This window comes from Vombatus ursinus, unplaced genomic scaffold (assembly GCF_900497805.2).
Source record: "Vombatus ursinus unplaced genomic scaffold, bare-nosed wombat genome assembly UNPS02014804.1, whole genome shotgun sequence".
In the NCBI taxonomy this organism is placed as follows: domain Eukaryota; kingdom Metazoa; phylum Chordata; class Mammalia; order Diprotodontia; family Vombatidae; genus Vombatus; species Vombatus ursinus.
This window is the reverse complement of record NW_020954582.1, coordinates 4,080,525-4,095,751: the sequence shown is the minus strand read 5'-3', so window position 1 is coordinate 4,095,751 and position 15,227 is coordinate 4,080,525. Positions and strand designations below refer to the sequence as shown.

Here is a 15,227-nt window from a genome sequence, read left to right as displayed (position 1 = left end):
CGCAGGGGCGGGGTCGGCGCGGTGACGTCACAGCTCGCGCTCTTCCGGGACCTCCAAGGCCCCAGGCCAACCTCGTTCACTCACCTGGCCCTTGTTAAGCGCCTGCTCTGTGCAGGCTCGTGTTAAACACCTGCTGCGTGCAGGCGCTGTGCCCTGCGTTGCAGATGCCAAGAGAGGCGCTCGTTGCCCTTGGGGAGCTCAGCCTTTCTACCGAGGGAGAAACTGCGTGGGAGGGGGAGGGGTGGTGTCTGCAAAGTGCTCTGCAGGGAGGGAGGGACACTAGAGATGAAGTTTAGAGGAGCCCGGCCATGCACAGCCCGCCAGCATTCATGGAGCACCTGCTGTGTACCTGCGGGTGCCGGGGACAAAAAGAGGCCCCGTCCAGTAGGGGAGGACCCTGTGCAGGGAGGGGGCGAGGCCTGCTGGCATGCTATTGTGGGGGGAGTCAGTCAACAAACACTAACGTTTATAGAGCACCTACTGTGTGCTAGACACTTCAGAACTGTGATCTCACTAGATCCTCACAAGAACCCTGGGAGGCAGGGCTATTAAGAGCTCCATTTTATTGATGAGGAAACCGAGGCAGGTCTGAGCTGCCCAGGGTCCAACAGCTCCTAAGTGTCAAAGGTCAAATTTGAACTCAGGTCTTCGTCACTCCGTGCCTTGGGCTCTAACCAGTGTGCCCGAGCCCCCCTGACAGACAGTCTGGTGGGGGAGGGAGCCTATAAACAACCGTGAGTAGGCGGGGATAAAGAGGAAAGAATCCCCAGAGGGTCAGTAGTACTGGTGTAGAGTGACCAGGAAGAAGGAGCGAGTGTAGACTGTTCTTTAAAGGGTCTGGTTACTTTTGGCTTCTTATCCCCAGTGCCTGCCTGTCGCCACACCCAGAGTCAGTGCCGGATCAGTCTTGACCAGAAGGGAGGGAGGGTCAAGCAAAGGAAAAGATGTTGACCTTTTTCTTGGCACACACGTGTCCTTCTATGCCCATGGTCAGCCAGTGGTCATCCTCTGCAGCCCTGGGTGGGGTACTTTGTGGGCCCCCTTCCCACGCCCGGAGTGAATGGATGACCTTTGAGTCTCTTCAATAACCTGGTGACCAGGGGACCATGGCTCTGCCCCACCCCTTCTCAGAATCCTCTAGACCCACACTTGTGGGCACACTGACAGCCCTGCCCAGGCTGGCTTACCCTCCCCTTCCTGCGGATTTCCTGTTGTCTTTCTTCACGTACTTGGGCCGTGACCTTGCCTCTCCCTTCTCTGTGCCTTTGTCCAGCCTGTCCCTGGGGCCTGAAATGCGCAGCCCAAGCTCCCTACCCCCTTGGAATCTTGGCTTGGAAGCCTCATTCGCTCTCCTCTCGGCAAGGGCTAGGCACCTGTCTTGTAGATTTTTATTTCTTCTTGTCTGAGTGCATGTGCAGTGTCGGCTGCCTGAGGGCAGGGATAGTACACCTTGCACAGTGCCCGTCACCGCGTAGGGGTGCAACAAATGTTTGTTGAATTTCATTTTGAGCAGCAGTGTGGGCCTAACTATTAAAATACTAAGGCTTAGACTGGCCAGTCAGCCCTGGCAGCTCCTAGCCTAGAGGCATCCCTGGCGTTCATCCCAAATGAGAATGACCGTTTAGTTGTGGTTTTTTTATTTGGCCTATTTGCAAGCATAAGAACTAGGCCCTCCTTCCATCTGTCTACCAAAGGTTCAAGATATTCCCCAGGGAAGATTTTTAACTTGAGCTAAGGTTTTCTATTATATAGAATTTATGTATCCTATCCTTAAAGTCTTTCTATGCTTAAAAGACTCCATTTCTGGTAAGGAAAAGGGATAGCTGAAGGTGGGGGTGGCCTTGGAGGACCATCTTTCCTTAGATGGCAGCTGAGTGCCAGCATCTACCTTAGCAAACGACCTCTGAATGTCTGTGATGTATGAAGATTGATTTTTTAAAGCATGAGACTCATTTATCTGCTTCCATCTTCTCCTCTTAGTGAGAGATTGAGATAAAAGCCTTTGACGAGCCCAAAGTCCACCTCTTAATCAAGAGTGCCCAAATTGTCTTTCATCCTAGGGTTTAATTCAATGAACGGAGTCTGGGGTCTGTAGAAATGGGCGAGGAGAAGTCTAGCTTGTGGCTGCCAGGCCTCCTGAGGACCATCCTGCTCACCAGTCTACAGTGGAGAAGATATCCCCAGAAATCAGCCCATTGGTCTTGTAGGGAAGGTGGCGGGATGTCTGCAAAGATGGGAAGTCAGGAGAAACTTGTGATTGCCCTGGCCAGGGATGTTGAATGGATACTTCTCTGGGTAACTTGCATCCTTCTGAGCCTCAGTTCATGTTTTAAATGGGTAGATCACACTTTGGAGCTAGAAGGAAGCTAGACGTTCATCTGGTCCAGCCCCTCATTGTACAGAGGCCAGGAGGACCTCACGGGGATGGAGTCACACCCAGCTCCTCTGACTCTCTCTGAAGGTCCTGCCACTCCGGTACCAAAGGGGATCATGGCTGTCAGCTCATGTTCTCACTGACTTCTCCCTTTTCTGAACAGGCCAAGTTGTGAACGTGGGAGAATTCTGGGATGTGGTTGTGATAACAGCGGCCGACGAGAAGCAGGAGCTGGCTTATAAGCAGCAGCTGTCCAGGAAGCTGCAGCAGAAGGAGCTCCCCCTGGGCGTCCACTATCACGTGTTTGCTGATCCTGCTGGAGCCAAGATTGGTGGGTTTGCCGAGCAGAGGCTGAGGCGGGGTGCACTATGAGGGGCCTTTTCCTTCTTGAAGGAGAGAATGAGCCGGGGTCTCTTCACACATGTCCGGCCACAAATGGGGCTCAAGTCTTAGTTGGTGTGTTGAGAGGAAGCTTGGAGTAGCAGAGAGGGCTTTCAGGACCAAAGGTCTGGAATTGATCTCTGGCCTCACCGTTGGCTGGAGCTCTCTGGCCTTCATTGCCCTCTGTAAAAGGAAGAGGGTTAATTCCCAGGGCCCCTTCAGAGAGCCGGTCCGTGCTGTGACCTGGCTGCTAATTTCCTGAGCTAGAGAGGGACCTTTATTTTCAGTAAGTTCTCTTACAGCTGTGAAAGATTTGCAGAGTGCTGCTTAAAAGAGAATTATGTTAATTAGGCCACAGAGTTTTAATGACGACGTTAAGGCTTTGCTTTGCCCAAGTGGAGAATGCTCCCTGGGACTTCTCAGGAACGCCATTAAAGTCTCTGTGTCTTCTCCCCTCCCTTCACGTTCCCCGTATGCCCTGGGCTTATGGGAGGACCGTGCAAAGAGCAACCACCATATCTTGGAGTAGCGTAGATCCCCTTGGTGTTTCCAGGGCATGGAGAACTATGGCACCAGAAAGGTGGTGACTCCCTCGTGGGGGCCTTTATTTATGCTGGGCCAGGCCTGCGATTTCATCCTCAGAGGGAGTCCTCTGCATGGAGACCTTCCACCGATGCAGAGCAGCCACTCAGTGAGCCCCTTTGCTGGGGTCAGGCAGTGAATGGGGGCCCACGGGGGGCGGAGCTGGACCCCAGGCGCTCCTGGCTCCGCCGTGGCCCCTGGCGCCCCTCCTGGCTTCACCGCAGAGGAGTCAGCTTTGTTGTTTAGCCTGTGACCCCCAAGGTTATACTGAGTATATTGGGGTGGGTTGGGCAATGTCATTGACACAGGGGAGTCCCAGAAGAGGAACCTCAGTGTCCCAAGTTGGGGTTGTGGCTTCCCTGCAGTTTATAGTCTGGGGAGGCTTTGGCAGAGGACTGAGAGGTCAGTCATTTGCTCTAGGTTACACAGGCTTCATGTGTCAGAGGTGTGACTTGAACCCATGTCTTCTGGTCCCTAAAGGCAGCTCCACATGCAGGCCACCATGCTGACGGTCAGCCAGGAGTGTGCTGGAGACTGCTTGAACTGCTTACAAAAGCTGGTGGTTAAATTTTCACAGTGAGCGTTTACACCTTGGACATTGGAAAATGCTACAAATGAAGGCTGCTTGTGTGGTTCTGTTGAATGTTGAGGCTTAAAGTGATGGAGAAGACGTCAGTGATGCAGATGAGATGTGACAGTTTGTGTGTGCGTGCACATGCTCCTCCCTTTTTTTTTTTTTCCTTTGCCCGCTGCTGGTGGTTAAACATTGACTAGCACCGCCCCTTCTCCAAATATGGTGGAATTCTGTTTTGAACTGAATTCAGGCAGGCTCTCGTCTTAAGGAGCCTTTGAGGTCCCAGAGTCAATCTGGGCCTAAGGCCAATCATGCCAGGGTTGGAGAGCAGCAAACCTGGGCTTCCTGCCCAGCTCCTGCTGCCTCAATCTGGAGGATGCGGCCCAGGCCTCAGAGGACACTGCCCGCCCACATCCTGTCATGTCCTCCTTCCATCATTCAAGCTGTACGTGCTGTGAGCTGCTTCTCTTTGAGTCACTCCATCAGCAAGCTTTTATCAGGTCCCTGCTGTGTGCCCAGCGGTGTGCTAGAGGCCGGGGGTATGGATTCAACGAATAAAACCCTCCCTGGGCCTGTGTTTTAAATAAAACTAGTTCAGACTCTTGAGTAGATGGCTCCTCTTGGGGCTGAATGCCTGGGGCTGACCTTGTTGGCTTGAAGCCCAGGGCCAGAATGGAGGCAGCAGCAAGATGGCAGAACCAAGAAGGCATTTCCCACTACTTTATAAGTTTGGGGTTTTTGTTGGTTTTTTTAAAGATTCAAGCTCTTGAAAACTCACTTGGGGAAAACTACCTATGAGAGAAATGAAGCCTGAACAGTGTGTTGGGTTTTGGCGCATTATTTCTTGTGGAATCTGCCTGAGAACCTATTAGGATAGAAGGGTCAGAAAGAAAGAGAGGAGACTCAGGGCCTGGAGAATGCGGTTCATTCCAGCAGGGTCACCCTGGACAGGTCACCTGACTCCTCCTGTTCAGGGCAGCTCTCCACAACAGTAACTTTCAGACAAGAAGCATCCACCCTGGCAACCCCCCAGTCCCACAAAATCCCAGATCCAATAAAAATGAAAATAAATGTGGGTATGGGTATGTACATATGCATGTGTTCTCTCTCTGTGTATTAAAGCATAAGTGTACATGCATGCATACACATTCGTGTGTGTACAGCTATAGAGCTACATGTATATATGTATACATAGTATGTATGTATACATGTGTACGTGCATCCACGTAGAATCACAGAATGTTAAGCCTGTAAAGAGATCTGATTCAATCATTTTTTCAATCATGTATGATTCTTTCTGACCCTATTTGGGGTTTTCTTGGCAAAGATACTAGATTATTTTGCCATTTCCTTCTCCAGCTTATTTTACAGATGAGGAAACTGAGGCAAATAGGATTAAGTGACTTGCCCAGGGTCATCCAACTAGTAAGTGTCTGCTGTCAAAGTTGAACTCAGGTCTTCCTGACTCCAGGCCCAGCTCTATCCTCTGGTCCACCTAGCTGCGAAAGGGACCTTAGAGATCATCGTATCTAACTGAATCCTTTTACTGATGAAGAAACAGAAACTCATAGAGGGGCAGGAGGTGACTTGCCCCATTCAGTTAAGTCCAACAGCCAGTACAGGACAGAGTCTGAAGTTTGATTCGTGTCATCTGGTTACAAATGCGTTTTCTTTCCCCTGTGGAATGTCGTCCGTCCAACAGCCCGTCACATTCATCATTTACAGCTTGTAGAGAATACTACCACAAATGTATTATTTTTAAAAGCCTTAAAATCTGAATGTTACAGCCAATGTTAAAATCAATTATACACGTGTATGCTTATGTGTGTGTACATATATGTGCATGTTTGCATGTATGTGTACTTGTTTAAATGTGTGTGCACATGTATGCATGTACATGTGGGTGCATACAAATAAATATAAAGGTAGAAATGGGCGCAGCTGAATCATATGTAAGGATCCCTCCTGGCTGCATATCGACTTAGTTTCAAAATGTCATGTTAACTGTGTTTTATTATATTTCTATTACTTTTGCTAACTGTTTCCCAGTTAAATTTTAATCTGATTTGGGCTGTACTTGGGACTGTTGTGAACCGTGTCTGACGCCTCTGTGCCGGCCGTCTCCTGGTCCTTCCAGCTCCAGATCTCTGCCCCTGGGCTTCTCTTCATCCATGTGCTATGGCATTTATGTTCCTTGAGGGCCCGGGCTTTTCTTCTGTTTTTTCTGTCCCTAGTGCCTAGCACATGTCAGGCAGTGAATAAACATTTCTTGAATTGAATTCATTATCAACAATATACAATATAACTTGACTGAAATTGTATTTTCTTTTATAAATATATTAATAGAGTTTTAAAAGCTCATTCCCCAAGACCTTGTGCTCATTTTTTCTAGTGAGTTTTTCGTGGCTTGAAGTTTTGAAATCCTAACATACTGCAGTTGTAGTTCCATAATGGGTTACTTGGATATAAGCTGAATACTTCTATCTTACTTCAATGATTTTAATTTTTTTCCTTTCTCTTTTTTTAAAGGAAACGGAGGATCAACACTTTGCGCCCTTCAGTGTTTGGAAGAAATATATGGTGATAGATGGAATCGTTTTACCGTCCTGTTAATTCACTCTGGTAAAGTCACACTTCACTAATTTATAAGTTTCTTTTGAGTTTTTCACCTTTGATGCTACAGGAACTTTGTCCTCCCCCTTGGGAAAACTTAGCATTTTTGTGTATCTTTGAAGTTGTTCCTCTTTGAAAACAAACATTCCATACATGTCTTGCTTTGATAGTGTCTGATGTGGGAGGCAGCATAATGTGATTTTCTCTGTTAGCATATTCTTTAGATTGTGCGTCACGTACTTGGTCATCAACTTTTCATCAGAGATGGCTTTGATCTGGCGATTGAAAATTACTTTCTTAAGGCTGAGCTCATCAAAACATCTCCATCTGTTGGGGACAGTCTAGAGAGGATTTCCGCATTGGGTGGGCACTTGGTGTAAATGCCCTCCAGCGTTCGGGGAATCTGCGCAGTAAATGCAGTGTTGGGTCTGGGCCAGCCAGGTTCTGAGGCCAAGCCCTGCCCATCGAAGAGATCTGGTTGTTGTTGGTGATGTCTTACTTTCAGCCTCAGTCACTGGCACGAGCAGGGGCCCAGCCCTGGCCTCGTCTTCCAGCACGGCTGCCCCTTCACTCCTTCTCCGTAGTGCTGCAGGTGGGGTTGGGTGGGGCAGTTGGACTCCTCTTTGCTCCCCATTGGCCTTCCAGGATTTCTCCCAACCCGTCACTCAGTAACCGCTCTTCCCGTCAACCACCCAGTCACAGCCCTGGCAGCTGTCATCTTGAGACCCCCCCAGTAACTCCCCTCTCTTCCTCAACACATTCAGTCTCTGGCTCACCATTTCCTTCCCTTCTTTAGGTCCTGCCTTCACATGAGGGGCCTTCCACATACATTTCGGCTCTCTCTCAAACACGCTAACCGAGTTCAAATCCAGCCTCAGACACTTGACACTTAGTAGCTGTGTGGCGCTGGGCAGCCTCCTCCCTTCCCTGAGCTGTTCCTGCCCCCCTCCTCAGCCACACACAACGATGCTCATGCTCTTGACTGCGCCTCTCCCCCAAATGGAGCTCCTCTTTGTGCAGAGTCCCCTTCATGTGGCTGGAATCAGGTGGCCTCCATCTGTCCTCTGCCCTCCCCTGGCCAAGCCCTCCTCTTGACAATCTGTTTTCAGTCTTCAGATTATCTCGTATACTTGAAAGGCAGGAACGTCTCTTATTTTTAACGCACTCTGTAATTTTTACCTTTCCTTGATTCAGAGTGTCTGAGTTCTAGCTCTGCCCCAAATTCACCTGAATCAGTAAGATTTGATTACATCTGTGATTTGTGAGATCGTTTCTCAAACTCTTACCCTTTTAAATCTTGTAGTGGATTGTGGATTTATAGCCCATGCAAAGGCTTCTCCTTCTTAAAATGTAGGTACAAGCAGATTTTGCCAGTTTTGAGCCCCTCATCTTTTTCCAGACACAACTTCATCATCTAATTCATTCAGCAAGTATTTACAGAGCCCTGGTTAGCTGGGAGGCCCTGTGTGCGCTCTGCCGGACATCCGTGTCCAAGCAGAGCACAGGCCTGGGGGGAGGCAGAGTCGTCTTCCACCTGCGTCCTTTCAAATCGATGACAGAGGATGACTGACTTTGAAGGTCGCTTGTTTGGCCTTGCTCTCTGTTTTGACTTAGGCTCCCAGTAGAAGGAAGCTACGTTGCATGTGGTCAGTATGCTCAGGACCACTTCAGCCAGTGACCAATCAGGGTCCCTCATTCACTCATTTTCCCTCGGTGTGTCTTTAACTTCTTCTTGTCAGGAATGCCTTTTTCAGCAATCTCTTTGATTTTTCCAGGTGGCTACAGTCAACGCCTGCCCAACGCAAGTGCCCTGGGAAAAATTTTCACAGCTCTGCCTCTTGGTTACCCAATTTATCAAATGCTGGAGTTAAAACTGGCCATGTACATTGATTTCCCCTCTCATATGAGTCCCGGAGTTCTGGTCACCTGTGCAGATGATATAGAACTTTATAGCGTCAGAGACACCGATATCCTGAGGTTTGATAAGCCAGGCTTTACTGCTTTGGCTCATCCTTCTGACTTGTTGATAGGGACGACCCATGGGGTGTTTGTGTTAGAACCTTCAGGTGGCTCAGAATGTGGAGACCTGGAGTATAGGACTTGCCACCGTTTCCTGCACAAGCCCAGCTTAGAAGAGATGTATCAGTCTGGTGCTGTAGGCAGAAAGGGAACCCCCTCCCCAAAGAACTTGGCTGTAGGGGACCTCAGTACTCCTAACTTGCACTTAGACTTTGTCTACACGGATAGTCTATTCTACATGGACAATGATTCAGCCCGAAAGTTACTAGCCTTTTATCAGCAACTCGGGGCCCTGACCTGTGAAATTGATGCCTACGGAGACTTCCTGCAGGCCCTGGGCCCCGGAGCAACTGTGGAGTATACAAGAAACACAGCCAATGTTACTAGAGAAGAGTCGGAGTTAGTCGAAATGAGAGAAAAGATCTTCCATCTTCTCCAAGGGACACCACTCAACATTGTTGCTCTTAACAACTCCAAATTCTATCACATTGGCACAACTCAAGAGTATTTGTACCACTTCACCTCAGATGGCACACTGAAATCTGAGCTTGGCTTAGTGTCCAAAGCTGTTAGCATCTTTCCAGGGGGCTCAGAATGTTTCCGTGAAGCCCCCTGTGTCATTCAAAGCATAATGGAGTCACGAGCTTCTGTGGGCCTGGGCTCAGTGGTGGAGTACTCCTGGTTAGGACCCGATGTCACAGTTGGAGCCAACAGCATCATCAGCGGCTGTCACATCCTCACTAATGCTGCCCTCCCCCCAAGTTCTTTCCTGTGTGCTCTTAGCCTGCAGGTAAATGGACACTTGATGTACGCCACGATGGCGTATGGCGTGGAAGACAACTTGAAACGGAATGTGAAGGCGCTGTCAGACATCCGTTCCCTTCAGTTTTCTGGACTGGGGCTCCTGGCGTGCTTAGATCTTTGGGGCTTGAAAGTGACAGAAGGCCTGTTCTCTGGCAGCAGAACCAGCCTCAGCTTGTGGACCGCCCGGATCTTCCCCGTGTGCCCAAGCTTGAGTGAGTCAGTGATGGCCTCCCTCGGGATGCTGGGTGCTGTGAGGGGCACGTCACCATTCCGTCTGACCAGCTACGAGCTCTTATCCATTGAAGAAATGCTCTTCTACAAAGATGTGGGGGACATGATGAGATGGAGGGAGCGCATTTCTCAGGAAATCCATTTACGGGGGTGCCAGGCAGATGTGTCAGAGTAGGTTTGTGGGGTGTTTGACTCACATTCAGTTTAACCTTGCTGTCAAGGTTGCAGAGCCCAAGAATTCTGGCTCTTTTTTCTTTGTTTCACAGAAGTAGAAATAATGAAATTGTATTAGTAGTGTTATTGTAGCATGACATTAGTAATGCAAAAATACAAATAAACCATTCTTTCGGTGAAGGAATTAATGAAATATTTCAAACCTCCAGGTACAGAGACAGATTTTCTGAGAACATTCATTACTCCTTGGGGAGCTTTTTGAATAAGAATTAATGACTATGGACATAGTAAATTGTACATTCATGGAAGCGGTGTTTTAAGAAAAAAAAACAAAGTAGTCGTTTCAGCAGCGTGGTCTGTCAGATCATAAAAGAGCATTTATTTGGTATTTTCCTTTTAAGAAGGATTTAGGATTTGTGTGATATTATTTTGACTAAATTATATCATAAATAGTTTTTAATGTAATTTTCCTCAAGGTTTAAGTGAGGACTTTAGCATCTCTTCTGCTGCTTATAAAGGACGTTGGACTTTTGGTTCCAATAAAAGCTCAAAATACTTCTTTTCAAAATACTCCCACCCTGGGATGTAATTCCATTTGGATGAACTAATCAGAGTATCATCTCTTTAGGCCTATTAGATTCTCAAGAACCCTCCTAATAACCCTTTATCCTTAGAAACAAAACTGTAGCTAGCAAATTCAAATGAAATTAATGCTCAACAACCAGAAATTGTTTTAAAGTAAGAATTAACTCAGGGTCTTAGTGGTTCAGCATTTAAGGGGAAAAAATACACACACACACACACACATATATATATATATATATATATATATATATTTTTTTTTTTTTTTCCCCTTTTTATTTCTCAGTTAAGTGTGTGTTTTGCCCAGGTGGAAAGGGGCGGCATTTATGTGCTTACATGTATTTTGAACACATGATTTTGTTTGATCTCAGGGAATTCTCCTTTCTATGCACTCCATGAAAGATGATGCTAAGGGATGATGGGTCATTGGAAGGCCCTGATAATCAGCTAACAGGAATCTGTCCATTTGTCTCACCTTTTGTTATGAAACCATTTTACACAAATGTTAAATTACCAAATAGTTTATTGGTTGGTCTACACTGGTGAAGGTGCTAATCGGTGATAAAATCAGAAGCAGGAAATTTAAAAAAAAAATTGACCTGGATAATACACACAGAAGGAAAGTAAATTTGGGGTATGAGCTCAGATTACTTAGGTATTCCTAGTGAAATATGTAAAGCCTTTGTATCAAATCATCCGCAGATTTGTTGTGATTTTTAATTACTATGCATAAGCCAAAGTAATAAACGAACATGGAACTCTTCCGTCTGCGTCATTGCACCACTCGTTTGTTCACCCTGCAGCAGCTCATACGCTGTTATAAGAATGGCACCGAGGACATCACATCTCTTGGCAGAGATGGGGAGGAAGAGGCAGGACTTGGGCCTCTGGCCCTTGACCTCGCGTCCCGCCTCTCCACCTACCACCTCGTAAGCAGAAAGTATCTCAGTGTCTCTGCTCCTCCCTTTCTTTCTGGCGACCCGGGACAACTCGGCTCCCATCCCTCCCAGCTTTGCTTCTGTCCGTGAGCTAAGTAACAGAGACTGAATTGGGTTCCTAGCTCTTCTCTGCTTTGTTCTGCCCTCTGTGACCTGTCCACACACAGGAAGGCCATCTCCCGTGCTTGGAATGCCCTCTGCCGTCGTCTCTGCCTGCTGAAGTTCTCCTCGTCCTCCAAGGTCTGGCTGACAGCTCTCCCAGGCTCCTGGGCAAAAAAGGCTCTCTCTGCCTCAGATTTTTGTCCTCTTTGCTTTGTCTTGATTATTGTCACACCCTAACTACTGCAGATCATGTTCGACATGTGCGTGACATCCCTCCAGATTTGTCCTTGACACATGGTTGGAAGGGAAAGATCACACCCCAATTACCAGAGTCAAGATTGAAAAGACAGGCTAGGGTATTGGGTCAGATCAGATAAGAAATTTAATGGCGATAAATAGGACGTCTTACACTTTCAGAAGTTCAAGGATCACAGAATTTCAAAAAGTTAAAGGACCTCGGTGTCCATCCAACTCCTGTAATCCCCTGTACAACCTCAGTGACGGTTGGCCATCCTGCCATTGATTTCAGGGAGGTGGAGCCCCCTACCTCCACAGGCAATCCCTTCCCTGTTGGAATAGTTCTAATTCTTAGGAATGTATTCCTTACATCAAGCATAAATCTGCTGTTTTGTGATTTGTCCCACTGCACGTAATTCTGCCCTCACACCAAAGAACCCAAGTCTAGTACTTTCTGCCAGTGACAGCTTTCAAGCATTGAAGACAGCTGTAATGGTCCCTTGCCCTGCCCACAGCTTTCTCTTCTCTAGGCTAAGTAAACATCCTCAGTTCCTTCAAATCATTCTACTGTGGCATGGACTTGAGAACCTTCTCTAGCCTGGTTTCCCTCCTCTGGATACTCCCCAGCTTATCCATGTCCTTGCTAGAATGTAGGACCCAGAATACTTGAACGCAATGCTCCAGATGTGGTCTGACCAGCACAGAGTAATGATAATGATCCTAATAGCAACCAGCAGTTGAAAGTTTTACAGATGTTGTCTCATTAGATCATCATGCAGCATTGTAAGGTGGGGGCGGTTATCCCCATTTTATGGATGAGGAAACAGTCTGAGAGAGGATAAAGGATTTGCATTAGGGTCACACAGGGCACAGCAGAGGCAACACTTGACCTCGGGTCTTCTTGACTCTGAGGCTGACTCATATCCTCCACACCTTCTTGCCTCAATATTTTTTAATCGCTTAATAAAGGATCCTCTAACTAAACGGATGGAATTGATGAAGGCCGGGTCGCTCAGCTGATCTGCTCCAGGTTACCGGTGATGGCACCCACTGCGTGTTCTGTGCCTGCACATTGTGGGAAGGGCCACGACAGCGCCCTTCTCTGGGAATCAGCCATCGGGAAGGTGAGCCAAGTACATACAAATACATTTCCCATTCTGGGCTCTCCAATTGCACTCTTGCACCATTTCCCAGAAGAGCTAAAAGAAAGTATGGGATCATCAATTTCCAGCCAGAAGGGAGCTTAGAGGCATGAAGGCCAGCCTCCACATTATACAGATGAGAGAGCGGGGAAAAGTGACAGAGGTAAGATTTAAACATGGTCTTCAGCACCGTACCTAAGAATAATAATAATAGCTAGCATTTTTATGGCATCCACTAGGTGCCAATGGGGTTAAGTGCTTTATAATTGTTACCTCATTTTATCATCACAACAACCCTGGGCAGTAGGTTATTATTCCCATTTTACAGTTGAGGAAACTGAGACAGGCAGAGGTAAAGTGACTTGCCCTTGGTCACACAGCTAATAGTATCTGGGGCTGGATTTGAACTTCAGGCCTAGTGCTGTATCCACTGCCCCACCTGACTGTACCATGTAATACTGCCTTTTCAGAAAAACAAAGAAAAACAGTTAAATGATGCCCCCCATCAGTGCATGAAAAGTGATGCTCTTTTCAATCTGTGGCATATAGGGCGTAGAATAAGCCTAGGCCCTGTTTGAGGAGCTTCTATCTCAGATTGGACACAACCTCCAGAGCCAAAGGCCACTGTGTTTTACCAGGAAGCTAATTTGTGACTTGTCCCAAGTCCCAAAGTCAGAGCAGCATGAAGCCGGACTGAGCTCCCACTCTCCCTCTGTCACTGAATCTTGTAGTCTGTCCTTGGTGACGGCTCGCCATGATAGGCAGCAGCCCAAATCTGTAAGCATCACCCACCACTACGCCTCCACTACCTGGAGCCGTGCAGCCACTTTGGGCCAGAAGCCAAGAATGTTTCCCCAGCTATCACCATTTGCACAAAACAGACCAAGGGCCTCCCTGATACGTTATTTTTTTTTCTTTGTTCGGCTGCATAAAAATTCACGTGTTTGTGCCCATCAAGAACGGAATGATTGACGTGGGAGATGGAGGAGCCTTTCAGGTCCTCGGAGCGACGTCCTCACTGGTGTAAGGGCGGTGATGGAGGCGATCATTATCTGCTTAGCTGCAGTCCATTTTTCTGTGCCTCTAAGGGGTGTGGAATTTCCCTCTCTCTGTGAAGTTGAGAGGGCACAAATTCCATCATTTGCACTTGTGAAATTGCTGCAGAGATATTCCTAATGCTGGGGTCTGCAAAAGAAGTTTAGTGTTACCTATTTGAAAACATTTCTTATACAAATCAGCAGTGTGCTGGTCTCCACCTACTAGGGTTTCTCATCCTCTGATTTTTCGGAGGATGTGTGCAGCGTTCTCTCCGATTCCAAGCAGAATGATTCCTATACAATAGGGAGCAGAACAAGAGGTCCGGGCTGTGTCAGGAGAGCTGAGCTCTAGCCACCGCCCCAATGGAAAGAAGCCACGAGACCTTAGCAGATGTCATCCTTAAGCTTATTTGCTATGTCTTTGTATGTCTGAGCAGACCTGACAGTGTTCTTACAGGACCATGTCCATGCTTTTATATTTGCCCTTGCATTCATCCTCTATGTACATGTCCACCATCATCTTGCCCCAGGAAATGTTTACTTCCAGGGAGCTCCCCAGTGGGGAGAATCCATCCATGTGGATGCTCACACCTCATCAGTAACTTCAGGGCAGAGCAAAGCCTCCACCCAAAGCTGCCATTTAAAGCTGGCTCAGAGCCCAGCTGCTCCCTATCAGTGGCAGGCCTTGGATCTACCTTCCCAGCCCCCCTTCTCAGCTGCTTTTTGTGTACTGCCTTCCTCTTATTAAAGTGTAAGCATCTTGAGGGCAGTCACTGTTTTTCTTGTATTTATCCACTGCTCAGAGCCTGGCGCATAGTAGTCACTTAGTAAATGTCTATTGAAGTGAATTGAATTGGTTATGAGTGTTTTAAATCAAAGTTGATTGGTGAACTTTAGAAGTATACCCATTGGTCTCTTCAGACAACTCTCTTTTATGTTTCCTATTAGAATTCTTTCCCTTTGAGTCTTCAGAATTTTACTTTTGAGAGTTTCCCATCCCTCCAGTTCCCGAGAACCTTCTTATCCATCCTCTGAATCATTTGAAACCTGTTCTCCCCAAATCAGACTATATATATCTTCTCTCTCTTCTATCACAAACCCTAGGAAAGAAGAATAACTTTTCCCCAAGATTCCTTTTCTTTTCACCACAATTCATCACCATTACAAAGAATCTAGTCCAGGACAGATTTACCCTTTATTGATTTCTGTATTGATAATATGAAATTATTATCAGAGCAAAGTAGGGAACTATTGGCTGTTCTTCAGTCAACAGAGAGAGCTCCAGCATGTGGCCGGACAAGTGAATCCCCTAACAATAGTTTCATATCTTGGGGCTGTCCTTAGGAGAATCTTTTTCTTGTACTTGTCATGCATTTCTTTCTTCTGCCCAGATGTTTTAAGGCATACTTGGAGTACAGAATGGCGTTGTATTCTCCC

The 15,227-nt window shown here is 47.2% G+C and overlaps 1 protein-coding gene across 1 annotated transcript in view; it reads left to right on the top strand.

Annotated features, from left to right (window-relative positions):
* FPGT (fucose-1-phosphate guanylyltransferase) overlaps nucleotides 1-10,549 on the top strand; it is a 10,823-nt gene extending 274 nt beyond the window's left edge. Inside the window, exons 2-4 of the mRNA XM_027874117.1 lie at nucleotides 2,538-2,705; nucleotides 6,441-6,533; nucleotides 8,300-10,549. Coding sequence (XP_027729918.1) covers nucleotides 2,538-2,705; nucleotides 6,441-6,533; nucleotides 8,300-9,753 — 1,715 coding nt within the window. The 3' untranslated portion in view covers nucleotides 9,754-10,549. The remainder of the gene's footprint in view (nucleotides 1-2,537; nucleotides 2,706-6,440; nucleotides 6,534-8,299) is intronic.
* The last annotated feature ends 4,678 nt before the right edge of the window (nucleotides 10,550-15,227 follow it).